Source organism: Rhipicephalus sanguineus, chromosome 10 (genome assembly GCF_013339695.2).
Source record: "Rhipicephalus sanguineus isolate Rsan-2018 chromosome 10, BIME_Rsan_1.4, whole genome shotgun sequence".
In the NCBI taxonomy this organism is placed as follows: Eukaryota; Metazoa; Arthropoda; class Arachnida; order Ixodida; family Ixodidae; genus Rhipicephalus; species Rhipicephalus sanguineus.
Window position 1 is genome coordinate 84,025,043 of NC_051185.1, and position 16,563 is coordinate 84,041,605.

Consider the following 16,563-nt stretch of genomic DNA (forward strand, 5'->3'; position numbering starts at 1 on the left):
CGAACGCGGGCTTTGGGTGCCGCGGAGGAACTCACCCGACTTCTTCCAGTAGCGCACCAGGTAGCGGGTCACCGACTTGCTCGACTGCGACCACTTCATCTGCACGTGGCGGCTACCGCGCTCGGTTACGGCCACGTTGGTGGGGCTCTCCGGTGGCTCTGTAGCGAAGATCGGACGATAACATTAGGAAAGAATGTATTTGGATTAGTACTCGGCCCTCAGACACAAGCACACGGAAGAGAGATGTTTAACCAGAACAAGAAAATCGTCTTTGCTTACATGTAGCACTTTAGAAGAAATATAGTTGAGAAATTTCGAAAGAGTAAATGCACACGCGTATGTGTATGTATGTATGTATGTATGTATGTATGTATGTATGTATGTATGTATGTATGTATGTATGTATATATGTATGTGTGTGTGTATGTATGTATGTATGTATGTATGTATGTATGTATGTATGTATGTATGTATGTATGTATGTTCTTTTCTGTTTTAGCCAATTTCGGCTATCGGCCCAAATGAGTCTTGTATATGCAAATTATATGCAAATTTTTGTTCACAAAAATAAAGTTCCATTGATTGATTGAAATAAAAAGTTATTTCTTCTGTGTCGTTACTGAAACGGCACAAAGAGCAAAATGCATCGAGGTCTCACAGAGACTACTACTCCGTTAAAACGTTTTTGGCAACAGTGAAACGCACGCGTCTAGCACAAAATAAGTAAATACACCAATGTCGTTTTACGACGCTATATAATAATTTTAATATACTGAACTGGGATTTGGCTCATTACAGGCTCTACGTGCAGATGCCGCGCACGAATCGTAATCCTCTGAAAATGAAAGGCTTAGCTCCCCTAATTCGCGACCCTGATTAAGTTTGACCGCTTTCGAATGAACGATCGTCAACAACCGGGGATCACGTATATCGGGCAAGTCCGGTTTTCAGTCATGCGAGCAACGCAATCGGGCGCGCTTTCTGGGTGTACAAAAAGCACCTACTACGTCGCATCTTTAGGTTCGGGGTACAAAAGAGCACCCCCGGAAAGCCAGGGGCCAATGGCTAGCCGTAGTAAGTAGCACGTCGTCGCCTAAAGCCTGTTTCACATGCGAGCGATTTTGCTCCAAGAGCGGAGCGGCTGCCGTCGCGGGAGCCCAAGAACAGGTTTTAAGAGCGACCAGTGGACGCTCGTAACGCCGGCGATCGAGATCGCCGGAGTTGGAAAAATTCGCTCGCGGCAGAGCGTCTGCCCAAGGTCACCCAATGGGACAGCACTGACGTGAGGAGCACGTGATTGCAGGGTCGGAGTCGAGGAGCGGGCGCGTGCGCCTGGAGGAACTCGATTTCCTAGCAGTCGACATTCGCTCTAACGAGCTGGCAGTGTAGAAACGCCGTTCTTTTCCTTTTGTTGTTCTCAACTGCGCTTCCATCAAAGCAGACAAATCGTTTGCACGTGTCATTTTGTTCTTTTGTATCTTTCTCGAATCGTGGCACCAACACAGGTCCGTACAGGGGGACGCTACGGCACTGAGCTCTTGTTGGTCGCTGTTTCAGTTTTTTTTTTTTACTACTCTGGCCCAGCACGTTCGAATGGTTTACTGTTTTCTTTTTTTTTTCTCTCTCAACGGTCACGTACCCCGAAGACGACAAATGCGAGCCCCCCTAGACGACGAAATTGTGGGTTTGCAATGGTTGCCGGCCCAGACGGCGCACCAACGCCTTGCGGCATTCGAGAGCAAAAGCCACCGAAAGCACCGTGAAAGCTTAACACAAAAACCAATTCTTTCTTTTGCTTTTTTATGGCCAAGTGTATGATCATGCAAGAAGACTTGCATGGTAAAAAAAGAAAGCTGGAACAGAAATAAACGAGACTACTGAAGTTGTTTAATTGCACTCTGATACACTGCACATTTTCGTCATTCAAGCTTTAGGCTCGTGAAAATCGAGCACCGAAGTAGAATGCTGATGAAACTCGCAACCCAAGTGCACCAAAACAAGCGAACTCGGAGAAAGGAAACCCGGAGGTGACGGGCGCTTTCCACAACCATCACTGCGCATCGCAGAGGCGCGCGCCGCGCAAAAGCGGTGCATGTGAAACGAAGCCGCGTCCGAGCGTCCTGTCGCCGCTCAATCGCCGCGGGCCCCGCCGCTCAGTCGCTCGCATGTGAAACAGGCTTAATTTTCGTTTTCGCATCTATTACGGTGTTTGTTTTCTATCGGACTCAACTAAGAAGGAAAGTGGGGGGGGGGGGGGCGTTGCGGTAAAGCTTGGCCCTGTCTAACGAAGGACCCTGCGCACGCCTATGGTTTTGAGCATTCGATAACGACGAAGCCTGCGTGTAACTCGCGATTACGCACCGAGGACGGCGAGCCTGAAGACGTCCCTGGTCTTTCCGTAGTCGTTCTTGGCAATGCAGACGTACTGCGAGGCGTCCTTCTTCACGGTGTTGTGGATCACCAGCACGGACTGGACGCCAGTCGGCGTCACTTCTTCGTGAGTCTCGTACCTGAATAAAAAGAAAAAAAAAAACAGAAAGCGCGCGTCTGTATAGTTTCGGAATATACGCTTTACCGAGGGCGCATTGGTTTTTATGCAAGACGCTTGCGGCCCGTAAGTCTACGTTACTTTGTAAACGCAATGTGCGTACTGTTGTACAGTTGCTGCATCATCAATCGCGGCAGTTTTCGCAGTTTTTACTGATACTTTACAAGAGACTATGAGGCTGCAGGACTCGTCGGCCTGTAACCTTTATGACCAGGGCACCACGCGACACAAACTTTGCTGCTTTAAGTAGATAGCGTTAACTTGTATGATATTCCGGTGTGCGCAAATGCATATGCGGAATACCGGGTTACCTGACGGTGGTATCGAAATTTTGTGGCGCTTATTCAAACTACAGTTATCACTGTTGTTTATTTTCGCCGAGAGTCGTCGAGAGACGAAAGTTCGAAAAGGCAAAGTATTCGGAATTAAGCCGCTGCTGAACATTTATGCACTGAAGTGGAATGTATACTTGGTTAAAGTAATGATATCGCTGTGTTTTCCTGGTTCATGTCAGCGCCACTGATAGCACCACCTATCCATCCGCTTATGGCTGCGGTAACCCGGTTAAGTGCTAACCAGATTAAAAGTCTATGGTGGCGATATTTCGTGATGCTTCGTCTGTTTGCAGTCTCTAGGGTCGTTGTGTGTGCGCTCGACGAGTGTTGCTGCCTTAAAGAAAGGTTTACAAAGTCAGCTCTGGACGATTGTACCGCTCACGAAAATTTTACATCAGCAGCGAAGCAGCATACGCTAACCTATCTGCATTAAAATGGAAAGTTGGACTAGCTGTCTTTAATATCACTAATGTATGCCAAGTGGCATGCATTGCACGTTACTGTAATGATAATTCCTCCATTGTTTGGCTGAGTTCTGCGCCGCCGCGTGGCACCTCGTTCGCGTTCTCGGTAATACGCCAGCACTAAAAAGTTTGCGGACCAACTAAAACGTGTGCTGACTTCAGGGGCTCACAGCGCCGTCATATTCCGCCATTTTGTCAACTTGGCCATCTTCTCGGCTCCCGATTGGTCCGCATGGCGGCTACTCCCGATTTGTTTCAAAACGTAGACACAATTGCATTTGGGCGTGTCTCGAACATGGACCTTCAATGTCTGGCGTTATTAGCTACGAGAACAGAACCCGTTTCTATTCAATACAAGTGACGACAGACTTTTCCATAACACTTCCTCATCGCTTCTTGCTTCAGAAGGGCTCGTTTTGGGGCAAGTTGGAACTCACCTCTCGGTGGAAGGTATGAGCGGGCTGTCGTCCTTCTCCCAGGTGACCACCAGCGGGAGCTCGCCGGTGACGTCGCAGGCAATCTTGGCAATGTCTCCGCGCTTCACGGACACCTCGGTGGAGCCCTTGGCGATGGCGGGAGGCACTGCGCAGCACAGCGTCACCACATATGACAACAACGGTAAGTTGTTATAAAGTGGATGCGAACGCAATGCCTCGGCGCCGTCACTTCCCCGTCCCCATGCGAAACAGTCACAATCATGTGCTATGACCAATTACTCCCACAAAGGAGTTCTACTAACTCCTTCATTTACTCTTGGGGCACCATGACTGCGGTTAGTTGCTAAGGTGAGCACAGGGATGACGATGACATGGTGTTAAGGATATGTCTGCTATCTCTGATGGCCTTCGCTAGAAAGAAAGTGATCGTGGTTGCCCTTTTGACGTAGAATCGTTCAAATAAACAAAATGTTGCACCTAGCCTAATTGTCATACTCTTCGACACTTTCTCTACACCTCCATGCGATCAAAACGCTCACTCTGACTAGCTGTATAGAATAGAACGTAAGCAACATGCGCTACATATATGAGCAAGCGCCTTTCTTTCAGAACGCTTGAGGAGCTGCAAGTGCAGGAACCCGAACTGTAACTCAGCGGACTGTACGTGTTTGTTCAGATTGGACAACCTTCCGTGGCAAGAGGCCACTATCTCGTAAAGATCTGTTAGGTGATGACGCAGGCCGACGAGACTGCGTGTAGAATTGAGAACAAGCATTTGACAGCAGAAAGGTGTTGTATAAGCCGTACCGTGCACGGAGACGGTGACTGTCTTCCCGAGTGACGGCTCGATGCCGTTGCTGACTTCGCATCGGTACACGCCGGCATCCTGCGTCTCTACGGCCGCCACCACGAGCGTGCCGTTCTCGAGGATGCGCTGCCGACCCGCCGGGTGAAGAGGCACGAATTCGCGGTTGCCTGTACCGGAAATACAAAATGCAAAGGTTAGGTGTTTTCTTTCTAGAATTGCGTGTATCGTTCACCCTGTAAAGCATATGCTTCTGCACACGGAAGAAAAGTCTAATGAGGATACAATCACACGACAAAGCAGGCACTTCCAAGCGTCGCTTGAACGTCTGTTCGTCACGTTGACGTTTCTTTGTTTCCTCTCATCCCTGATTTGTATAAAGTACCAACTCGCTGAGCATGCTGCTGGCTTTCTGCACGGGTCTGTTACAGCCATTAGTGTCTATCGGGCGTGATACGCGAACCAAAAGTGTGTGCAAATTGCAAATTCGTTTATTTTGTGACCTCCACGCGCGACTGCTGATGACAGCTCCATTCACCTGCATCATCATCGAAGCTTTTCACAAAGCACCTGCACCTGCAAACCCAACGGTATTTCTGTGGTAAGCCGCTTTCTCCTGGTAGTGCACACATGCGCCGTCGGTGGCAAACAAAGCTGTCGCTAAGAAAGCATAATTTCTCGATGCTAATTCTTTTTCTCGTGTGTGCGTGCGCGTGCGTGCGTGCGTAGTAGTTGGATGTGGTGTAAATGAAATGTACGTTCATTCAGTGAATTAGTTTTTTTTTTTTTCACAAATGCTGCATGTAACATATTGCGTTCGTCTGCTTTTCGTTGTCTCAGACGCCTAAGCACGCATATCCAGCCGTTCACTGAAGATATCGAGCTGTAATTTATGGGCTCCTGGTATTAATATGCATTCGGCAAAGCGGCTCACCGAGTTGTATCTTCCAGACCACGCTGGGCTTCGGGTATCCCACGGCTCCGCATGGCAGGTACAGGTTCTTCCCTTGAATAGCTTCGGCGTCACTCGGTTCCGCAGACCAGACTGGAGCAGCTGCAATTTCCCCGTGCACACAAGCCCAGCCCGACAGTACACCGTGAGCAACTCGCATGGAAATAGTATCGCTGTACAGGCTTCAATTCAGCACGCTCACAAAATTTCACAGAACCAAACATTTGAAAGAACGCTTTATAGGGGCATGGTCACTTTTCAACTCCAAGTGAGCACAGCAGAGAAGAGTTGTATATAGCCTGAGACAGGGTTTGTTCACAGCACTTCTTCTTTATTTCTTTTTTTCTTTAGGCGGCAGTGCTTTGTTATTGGCGCTGTAATCCATGCCTCAGCAACCGTGCGTCAGCGGGGGTTGCTTCTGATCGACAGAGAGAGATCTCGAAGGCTACGCTTTTTTCTCATTGCAATCGCGAGAAGCAAAATTCGGAGCCAGAATTACGTCATAGACGCCTTGTTTCCAAAACCACGAATGGGTGGTAATGTAACGTTGATGTAGCTTCTGGCTCCTACTGTAAGCAAAAGCACCGCCTCCGAGATCGCAGACACTGTCCGCGGATAAAAATATGTAGGTTAAGCTTTGCGTTCCTTTCTCTTGAGTGACGTCCGCATGACGTCATGGACTGCATCGCATTCTTACGTTTTTCGCACATTCATGGTTGGGAACAGTTTTGTAAGACTTTCTACGTGAAGCCTTGGTACGTTTTGACTGCCTATTGCCCTGATGGTTATTCGTCAACAGTAAAGTATCGAATGCAGATGCTGGCAGCACTTGTGATTGTTAGGTTAAGCGACTGTTGAATTGTCAATATGACGTCTCAACCCGTGTTTTCCGAGCGTACAATTTGACGGTTTATTATGAGCCATGTCGTGAGTAACTTTATAAACATTTCTTATTTCGGGGCCAACCACAGTGTTTCGCATTCAAATAACGCAGAAACGCTTTCATGACACAACCTGTGGGTCGATTCGTATGAAATCTGTTACGCTTGAAGGAAAAGCTTAAATTTTGGTGACTGTAAAACGGAGACCGTCCATCTAGGCCTACAATTTTTCATAATTTTGCCAAAAATCGCTAAATAGCAGAAAAAGATAAAAGCACAAAGTTTACAAGTGAGGAACGTCAGGAACGCTGCATCAACAACAGACAACACCGTCTCATGGCCTGCATCCGTCAGAAAATTTGGAGCTGTAAAATTTGATTGTTAATTAACAGTTAACACGAATTTGTTACTATGTTTACGAATTCGTTACAATGTTTGCCAGGGTATTGCAGAAATCCTACTAGTCAAGGATATTTTTCTTCCGGTGTACTATAGTTTATTATTATGTGCAATTTACAGAAATCTAATTTCGTTTATCATTGTAGAGTTCGAAAGCTGTAAACATCATATCCTGGTGTTAACCTTTGTCCGATGCTTTTTATTTTAGTTTTTTTTTTTTACATTATCCACACAATGCACATCTAAAGCTGTTTCTCTGAATTTAAAAACGACACTCTAGACAGTCACAATCGACACTACAAAAAACCACACACAATGCACACAAAATCACGAATTCTAGCAAGTTTCTCCTAAAATGTGAAGAAGTGGCACTTGTCAAAAGCGACCAGATATTGGTAGAAATGCGCCGCATAGCGCGGAGATTGCAAAACAACGTTCAGCGTGCAAGGCAGATTCAGTACTCACGTCCGGACGATCACTCTCTCTTCAGCGAGTGCTGTTGCACATGTGCACAGAAGTTCAACACCACCCCGTATTCGAAGCGGTTTATCATTCGCGTCTCATTAACACGTACATAATTAGTTGTGAGAGTCTACACGCATAGCGTCCAATAACCCTGCCAAGAAATTAATAAAGCAACCCGCCACGCACGCGTTCATCCCGTCCAATTAGCGTATATGCACGTGGGCTTGCACTGCCAGCAATTGCTGTCTTTCACTCCCCTTTTATTAGCGCGCTGGTTAGTTTCGTGCAGCGGAACTGACGGAGATAATTCGGAATTAGTGTGCAGTAATAAACGCGAACAATAGTATAATCTTAAATGATAACGTTTTGTGACCACTGATAGTGTTGCTTTCTATGTCACCGCAGACAAGTCTGCGATGTAACCACGGCAATTTTCGTTATTAATATAAACTATTCGACAACGAATCGACACGTCATTGGAGACATGTTCATGTACGCTGTCCAGTAGTAACAATTTCCGCACATACTTCAGTATAGTGCACAGTATTACAGCGGGAAGTGAGAAAGGTAGTTACGGTAGGAAGTGTGTCGTTCACACGTGTCTTAAACGTGTAGCACAGATCGGTGTTCTTGTTGGCATCTGTAGACTTTGTCGAGATGTAATTTAATGTTATGTGCGATGTTTATAATACAAGTCCCATTCCATTAAGTATGCTGTTAGCACGAAGAACACCGCTTAGAAAAAGCACACTTGAACTCTATCTATTGACTTTGTAGCAGCGTAACGCATATGTGTCACTTGGATGACATATTTGAATCTTTGAAGCAGAAAAAATATAGAAAAATATGCTCGGATGTAAATAGGCCGCTTCTGTTTGGCATGCGCGTGAAGGGCAAATAACATAAATAACAAGAAAAATTCTCGAAGCGCTGGCCGATGTGATAAGCGGTGAAAATAACCGATAATCAGGCGTTGCATAAAATAAAGCGCAGAACGAATTCGCTTGTAAAATAGAAAATTGAAAAGAACACACGATGTTCTCAATGTTCGTTCAAAAATGTTCAAAATGTTCAATGTTCAAAAAACAGCCGATAAACGGTCGCAACGCTGAATGTCAAGCGTCAACACCACGTGATTTAGTGATTTGTATGCACACAGTAAAGAGACCGAAGCGAGTGAGACAAGACACGGTGAACACGGAAAGTAAGTTTTATGGGGAAGTAAACATATAAATAAAGCAAACACGATGAAGTAAACATGACAAATATAATTGACACTTTTAGAATGGGGCACCCAAAGCTTTGCGTACGCAACCGCCTTGTGTTTTCGCAATGCGCATGCGTCAAACGCGAGCCTCGGGTGCGCACGGTATTTTTCGAAAATAGCGTGCACATCCAAGGAACTCAGTGTCTGGGTACCGAGTTCTAAAATTATCTAATAGAGAAGTTTAGTTTGTCCATGCACTTTTTACCGTTTATGTTTCTACGGGTTGCAGAAGAAGCATACATGGTGAACAACGCTAGTAGCGACACCTCATGACGCAGAACATCACCAGAGACACACTAAGTTAACATTGCTGTCACTTAAACGCTTTACTTAACTCCTGGTGTAATGCATTGTCACTTAAATAATCATTAACTCACAGTAGTGACGCGACAGACAAAAAAAAATCTAATGTGTTGTAGTTGCACAAAATTTAAGATACCTCCGCTACTGCCGTCAACGGCTTCGGTTACCAGCTAACAGCAAAATACGGACTAACTGACAAACTAAAGCTCTCTAATAGCGCCTCGAACCCAGGAAACCCAAAGCCTGGGTACCCAATTCTAAGGCAGTCTACTGACAACAAATAAGCAATGAGAGTCGTGTACGTTGCCCGCTATGCTGTGTACGCACCCACCTTGTACGTACAGCGTGGCCCACACGGCCGCAGTGCCGGCGGCGTTACGGGCGACGCACGTGTAGTTTCCCACGGAGGTCGGCGACACTGTCTCTATCGTGAGCATGGCCACATTGCCAGCCACGTTAGAGACGCTGGCGCCGCTAAGGCCTCCCGAGGACACGGGCACGCCATCGTGGAACCAGGTGAAAGCGATGGGCCTGGTTCCGGAGATGGCCACGCACGGCACCACGGCCGTGCCGCCCACGAAGGAGTTCTTCGCGAAAGAGAACTCCTGAAGCACGGGCGGCTCTGAAAACAACGAGAGAACAGAGTTAGTTATACGCTTAAAGGACTTGTAAAGGTGAAGTGTGGAGTGATGAATACACTTAGGCCGGAAAGAGAAGATTACGTTGCCCGTGTAGAGACCTAAAGCATATTCTGTATGTACAGTACGGTCCACTGTTAAATGGAACACTCGAATGGGCACCTTTCAAACTGCTGGCCCCCTAACGGCAAGTGGGTGTGGAAAGACTGTTCGTGCACATCACTAGTCTGTCAAAGGGAGTCAGAACTGTCAACTGCCGGTACACTTATGGAAATCTAAGCCACTGTGATTTTATAGGAGATCAAAATCCAAACAGGCTCTGTGCGTAAGTGTTCCCTTTTACAGTGGACCCGACTGTACATTACACTTTAAAGAACAGTTGAACCCGTCGAAGCGTCCTTTCGTCCGTCAGCAGTGATAATCATTTATCCTGCGTACTTTCTCTCTCTCTCTTTAACACCGTGCGCTCGATACACTGAGGACACGAACGGCGTGTGTGCTACCAGCGAGACATAACATTCTGGACAGGAATGAAGCGAGCACGCTGTTTTCGAGAAAGGAAAGGCAAGCAAGCGTGATCGATGATGATTATTGTTGCGAGACACGCAAGACTGCAAAGGCTGCTTGCTTTTAGAATCCGCACGTGCTCCCCAAGGAGAAGTTATATGCAGTATATATATAGATGCAATACATATAGGTTGATATGGACGAATGCCGCCGATGCGATTTCATCGGAATCGAATAGATGGCTCAGTATTTGGCGATTCGATTAGTTCTTAATGAGAACCCGCCATCTGTAACACCACGGTCGCAACAGATGTCGGTATAGGAGTTCGTAAAGGCATTGGCGCGAATAAACAAACAAATAAATAAAATTAAGTAATTAAATAAATAAACGAGAGACGAGCCCTTTGAGAAGGCTGGGATGACCCGAGTTTGCGCTCCCGGCTGTGCATGAAACAAAAATGCTGCAGTGCGGTGTGCTGCTGTTAACACTGCTGACGTAGTGTCTACGCAGTGTCTAGCGAGTTCAATATTTATTCCGTGAAAAAAAAAAATACACGTATAAACATTAACACATATCCGAATGAAAACAAGCAAGTATTCTAAGAACTATAAAGCAAGCATGTAGAATTATAGAATACAACAAAAGAAATACTGTCGCTGCGGCACCAGCAACAACAAATTCAGTCACAACTCAACTCTTGCGGGTGTGGGAACACGCTGCGTGTGTATGCCAACCACGAGATCATGAAAGAAAAATAATTAAATAGAAAAAACAAAGCCTGCTCAAGCTGCTGAATTTGTGCAGACAATGAAGACAGGGATGCTAACTGCTCTATAATTCATTAGTCATAGAAATCATATGTGGCCACTTCGACTTTAAATTAATCGTTTCTTGGCCAATCCCCCAGAGTGGGTGTGAGCCATGCATAAAGGAAATCATCATCATCATCATTAATTCCCGGTAGAGTTCGCAGATGTGTGAATGCAGCCTTTAATCTAATGCAGATTGCTCTAATCTGCCTTTATTCGTGCCTTCCCTTGACGCGTGACATGATTAAAGCAATAAATGAAATTATATTTAACCTCTGATCTGCAGTTAGTTGGGCAATTAATCAACTTCTGTTTCTGAATTCATGTGATAAGAAGTAAGGTAGACATATAAGAAGATGAACGCTTACCGTGTGATGCTGTTCCAGTAAACCAGGAGACGTTGCAGAGTAACACCAGCAGAGTCGACGACGCCCGCAGCACACGCGTCATCGTGAGTGTGTGTATAGTCGATCTTCTGCGTGTATATCACCGGATGCAGTCGAATCAAAGCGTGGAAATCTTTTAACGCTCCTTCGTCAGCTTCCCTTCGAAACTTGGCTACGAGCGAATTCAAGGCGACGGATGCTGCGCGCGACCGTTTCACGGTCACAGTGTAGGGAGTTCGTGTGAACGCGAAGACGCGGAGCTCGCTTGTAGCCGCTGCAGTGGCCCGCGATACGACGCGTCTTCCGTTCCCGCTTATTTAGTTTGATTCGCCGTAACGCGCGCCATTCGTCACGCGGAAACGTCGCGCCATCTCGCGGCCGCCCTGCGAGTCTCTTAAGCGTCGCTGGCAGCGCGCGACATTTCAAGTCACGCAGGGCCGGTGCGCGAATACTGGAAAATTTTGAATATCGAATCCGATAGTTTCCCATACGATTCGGTTTTCGAATCGAAATGCGCTATCAGTTCACATGAATATTTCGTCCAACAGTTTACGAAAATATCAACATATCAACGGCGCCCAAATAAATACAAGATTGGTTAAAGATTGGATAAATACAAGATCCCAGGTGGCATAGTATAGGCGTAAAACATGAGAGCATACGTAGTGCCACAGGCTACGTCGCTCGGGGGTGAATAGTTCTGGCCAAGAATCAATCCGCATATGTGTTGGCGATACTGCACGTGCTTTTTCAAGCTAAATTTGGGAAATGTAATATGGATGCAGTTTTGTATTAATTATAAAAGCGGCTATTCAGTGTTCCAGAACTATTCGATACACTTCAATTATGCATTTTTTTGAGACCGAACAGGATGCGAATCCGACAACGCTGGAACTGAATATCGGGTGCTTATCGAATAATGAAGAATTATCTTGGCCATTAATACAATGGGATGTTAACGTCGTAATGCATTCAGAACGAGCAACATTTCGTTACTACACTGCACTTGGCGTTTTGTTGTTGTTTTAATAGATGCACAAACGAGAAAATAAGAAAGAGAAACGAGTTAGATCGTGCTCTTAAGATGCTTCGGCTAGTTTGAATGAGGGTGAATTATTCGAAAGAAGCCAGAAGAACTAGTCATAAACGCACCCCTGGCTTGTCCCCCACTCAGGAGGGAAAACTTAAAATTTCAACTAATATATGTCCTTACACAGCACAGCACAGAAATTACGAACGTCAGAAACATTTTTAATCTCCCTAGTGACGATTTATAACCCCGCACATGTGGTGCATATGCCTAGTGTTCGTTATTTTTGTGTTTTTGCATATAGAGGTATAGGTTCGCGCTTGTTAGCTTGCAGACAGCGTGCACCGTAAGACAATGGCAAATGGTGAGGAGCACGGTGTCTCGTGTAACTTGTAAGGACGTGTTCGTGTGCAGCGCCGAACAGTCACGGATACCGCACACGGAGGCCTCCCCTACGGCTTCTCGCAAGACGTAACGGTCCAACGGAGCAGGACGGAAGCAAATTCCTCCTCACCGCCATTCATGGAAGCGTGAAAGACTCTCTCGCACACATCGATGTGTTGTGCTTGGTGCTCACGGAATCAGGGTGCAGTGAGCGTCTCTTCTTCCTCGTGGACTCGGTGATTCGCGCGCCTCACTGCCTCAGCGATTTTCACGCTTATGGACAAGATTCTCTCATAGGAAAAGTCACGCGAACAGCGCATCGCGCGGCATCGTCTTGCAACCTCGGTATCCTGTAACGTATTGCTAGCATGCATGTGAGGTCACGGATGCAGCTTCTGAACGCACCGGTATGCTATAACATGGCGGCTGTGATGACGTCACCCATTGTAACTACTTCAGGTTCTTAAACACACGGGTGGATTTTCATCGGCCTCTGTGCGTCAACAACGGCAAAACCTGCGTGCGATGTACTGGTAACATTTACGTGAGGTGCCAAACTTATAGCATCTTCGATAAATCGCACCGGTGCGCACCAGAGCGCCCAGTCCCTGCGGTGATTGGGCGAAACAGCGCACCAGGGTGCCTCGGTGCGCACCGGTGCGATTCGTCGGAAGATGCCAATAGCTTCCCACCGTGCTTGTACCCTGCAACATGACAGCTTCAGTGACGTATGTGCAAGTTTTTATGACGATGTGCTTCGTGTTGGAAGAGACGAAGTACAGTCTTCGCGACACAGCGTAACGAACATGATCACCACGTTTGCCAAGGCACTACTGGTGACAGATTTCAGTAAGTACGCGATAACCAATCATAAAAAAAAGTCGTTAACCACAATTTGCTAATTAACTTTATTCGGACTGATGTTACAGCCACGCTGTTTTTCTTTAGACATATTGAACCCCTTCACCGAGGTTACGGCCCTCAAGGCAATGCTTTTCATACCTTGAATCGTAAACATACCATCCCAAAGTAAAGGCGTTTACGTAGAATTGAGCTGAAGACTACAAGCCGAAGATTGCAAGCAAGCTGCAATTTAGCTGAAGATTGCAAGCCGTCCGGTCAACAAGCGTTTCAGGTAAAGCACTATCTATGATGTACAGTCGGCCGCGACATATACTGTGCAGGAGTAAAGGTGTCTCGTCACGTGCCAAACATAATGTACAGTCCGGTCCGCTCTTAAAGAGAACACGCCGTTTGGTTCCTGCCGTCGATTATCGCTGAGATAAGGTGTAAAGACCCGAAGGCAAATTCTTTTTTGTGCAAATGTATGTCAGGTTCACTATACCAGTGGCTTTTTACCGATAGCTATACAAAAATTGTTTGGTTATGTTGCTTTTGTTGATTTTTCCCCTTTAACAGTGGGCCGGACTGCACACTAAGCCAGCCTAACCAATGGCATCTTACCAGTACAGCATACTATGATGACGATAACAACAGACAGGCGAAGAAGAAGTACAAACGTATGATCATGACGATGGTATACAAATCAGCGAAGAGTATAGTAAATACCCACACTACAGCCGGTTAATACTAATAATTGTTAGGGTTGTACGTCCCAAACCACGATATGATTACGAGGGAAGCCGTAGGGGAGGGCTCTGGAAATTTCGACCACCTGGGGTTCCCTTAACGTACACATAAATCTAAGCAAACGGGTCTAGCATTTCGCCACCGTCGGAATGCGGCCGCCGCGGCCGGGATTCGATCTCGCAACCTTCCGGTCAGCAGTCTAGCACCATAACCACTAACTAGACCACCGCAGCGGGTACATTGCAACCAGTTCTATGTAACGCAGGCATGTCTATAGCGAGGAAGTTCCAAAACAACTGTATCATAATAGCTTATATATACGATTATGCAAGCACTGTCACCTGGAATGATGAGCGTCGTGGAATACTGGTCTGCGCCCTGTGCGTTCGCAGCGACACACGTGTAGTTGCCGAAGTCATCGGGTCTCAAATTTCGGAGAGTGAGCGTGGACAGGGTGTCCGACTGCCTCGTCACTGTGACGCGTTCTTGGTTTATGATGGGAAGGCCGTCCTTGAACCAGGACAAGTCGTGAGGACCTCGGCTTCCGCTCTTGATGGCGCACATGATCAGTGTGGTATCGCTCAGTGACAAGTCCGGCGAGAAGTTGAACGCCTGGATCTTTGGAGAGCCTGGAATGGGTCCCCTCGGGTATAGTTTGGAACAATCCACATTTCCGAGCCCGTTCAATCGCAATCCTGACAACGATGCTCCGTGTATTCAACCATCGCTTTGTCTTTTCTTCTATTGTCCCAAAGCAGTTTCACACGCAATTTTGAGACACGACTGACTGTAATCAATAACGACAGAACACACTGATTGGCCTCTTGCCTTATAACGTGGACAAAACTGATGGAGAATTAAATTTTGACAGACAGACAGACAGACAGACAGACAGACAGACAGACAGACAGACAGATAGATAGATAGATAGATAGATAGATAGATAGATAGATAGATAGATAGATAGATAGATAGATAGATAGATAGATAGATAGATAGATAGATAGATAGATAGATAGATAGATAGATACTGCACGTTTCATTAGTGAATTAGCTTTGGTAATGTGAATTGGTAATGTTCTTGAGTCACCCTGTGCTGAAACTGGACTAGTTGGATAGAATGACTCAGCGAAATCGAGAAGTTCATTACTGAACTGCGAAACCCAGCTAATTAAGCGATAATGGAGCGAATACAACTATGTATACTTAAAAAAACCACGCTTACCTTCGGCGTTAGAAGATTTGGCCAAAGCACACAGCCACGCGACTATACTGACGATACTGCTAAGCGACGACATGACAGAGTGCATGCGAGCGGTACCAACTGCAGTCTGCTGTGTGAACGCTCGCAAGCGCGCCAAGAAAGCGGCCGGCCGTGCAACGGGAACCGCCGTCTTTTCAGTAGCGGACAGCTAGCGCCACGCAACGGGGAGGAAGTGCACTGTCGCCGCCGAAGCGGTACGACTGGCGCGAAATTCGGATAAAAACGCAGAAACATTGCGGCAGCGAAAAGTCAGCATGATATATGCGGAGCTGAAACTGCGTGAAGTGCGGTCAAACTTGAGAAGCGCAAAGATGGCGATCAGTGACAGAAAGGTGACAAGTGTCACTGACTCTCCACAGTAGCTAGCGGCCTTAGTGTTCCTGTACATACTCTACGAGCGAAGCGTCCCTTATAATCATATCATGGTTTTAGCATTAAACCCCAAGAATTATTATTACTCTGCGAGCAAAGAAAAAACAAGTACATGGCGACATAGTAATGTTTTGGATTTATGCAAGCACCCAGACGATGTGGCGCTCATAGCATTGATTCTTGCCGCATGCTGCTCACTGATTCAGTTGAAGTCCCGATGGTTTGGAACGCAGTCGCTGCATGCCGTTCGTGCGCTAACATGCTGCTCTGAATGTCTTGGAGCCTTGACTCGCTGCTGCACATGATCCTGTTGCGGCAAACGCGCGCGCGCGCGCGCGCACACACACACACACACACACACACACACACACACACACACACACACACACACACACACACACACACACACACACACACACACACACACACACACACACACACACACGAACGCATTTGCATCGCAAGCTCACATACACGTGCGTACGATCACCGTACAGATGTATGATTCCACGTGTGCGTCTACGCAAGTATAATAATAATAATAATAATAATAATAATAATAATAATAATAATAATAATAATAATAATAATAATAATAATAATAATAATAAATGTTGTTCGTTGCATTGATGGTTACCCCCCATATATGAGCAGAACGGTGCAGAGGTGCCCACAATGGTCATGGTCACTTCTGAACGACGTGACCGATCACGGTTAGCTCACCCC

The 16,563-nt window shown here is 46.4% G+C and overlaps 1 protein-coding gene and 1 long non-coding RNA gene across 22 annotated transcripts in view; one reads left to right on the forward strand and one right to left on the reverse strand.

Annotated features, from left to right (window-relative positions):
• Window positions 1-16,563, reverse strand: part of LOC119372182 (Down syndrome cell adhesion molecule) — a 212,355-nt gene that overhangs the window by 24,498 nt on the left and 171,294 nt on the right. For 20 of the 21 annotated variants that reach the window (XM_037642651.2, XM_037642641.2, XM_037642645.2 and 17 more), the window contains 5 exons: window positions 5,524-5,643; window positions 4,592-4,759; window positions 3,785-3,929; window positions 2,362-2,510; window positions 36-158 (listed from right to left, as the gene is read on the reverse strand). In XM_037642651.2, the coding sequence (XP_037498579.1) occupies window positions 36-158; window positions 2,362-2,510; window positions 3,785-3,929; window positions 4,592-4,759; window positions 5,524-5,643 (705 nt within the window). Of the gene's footprint in view, window positions 1-35; window positions 159-2,361; window positions 2,511-3,784; window positions 3,930-4,591; window positions 4,760-5,523; window positions 5,644-14,542; window positions 14,831-15,426; window positions 15,532-16,563 lie in introns of those variants that run through there. The other variant, XM_037642642.2, reaches the window with a different exon arrangement.
• The window catches only part of LOC119372187 (uncharacterized), an 88,468-nt gene continuing 75,766 nt past the window's right edge, over window positions 3,862-16,563 (forward strand). The window contains exon 1 of the long non-coding RNA XR_005179458.2: window positions 3,862-3,965. This is a non-coding gene — a long non-coding RNA (uncharacterized LOC119372187). The remainder of the gene's footprint in view (window positions 3,966-16,563) is intronic.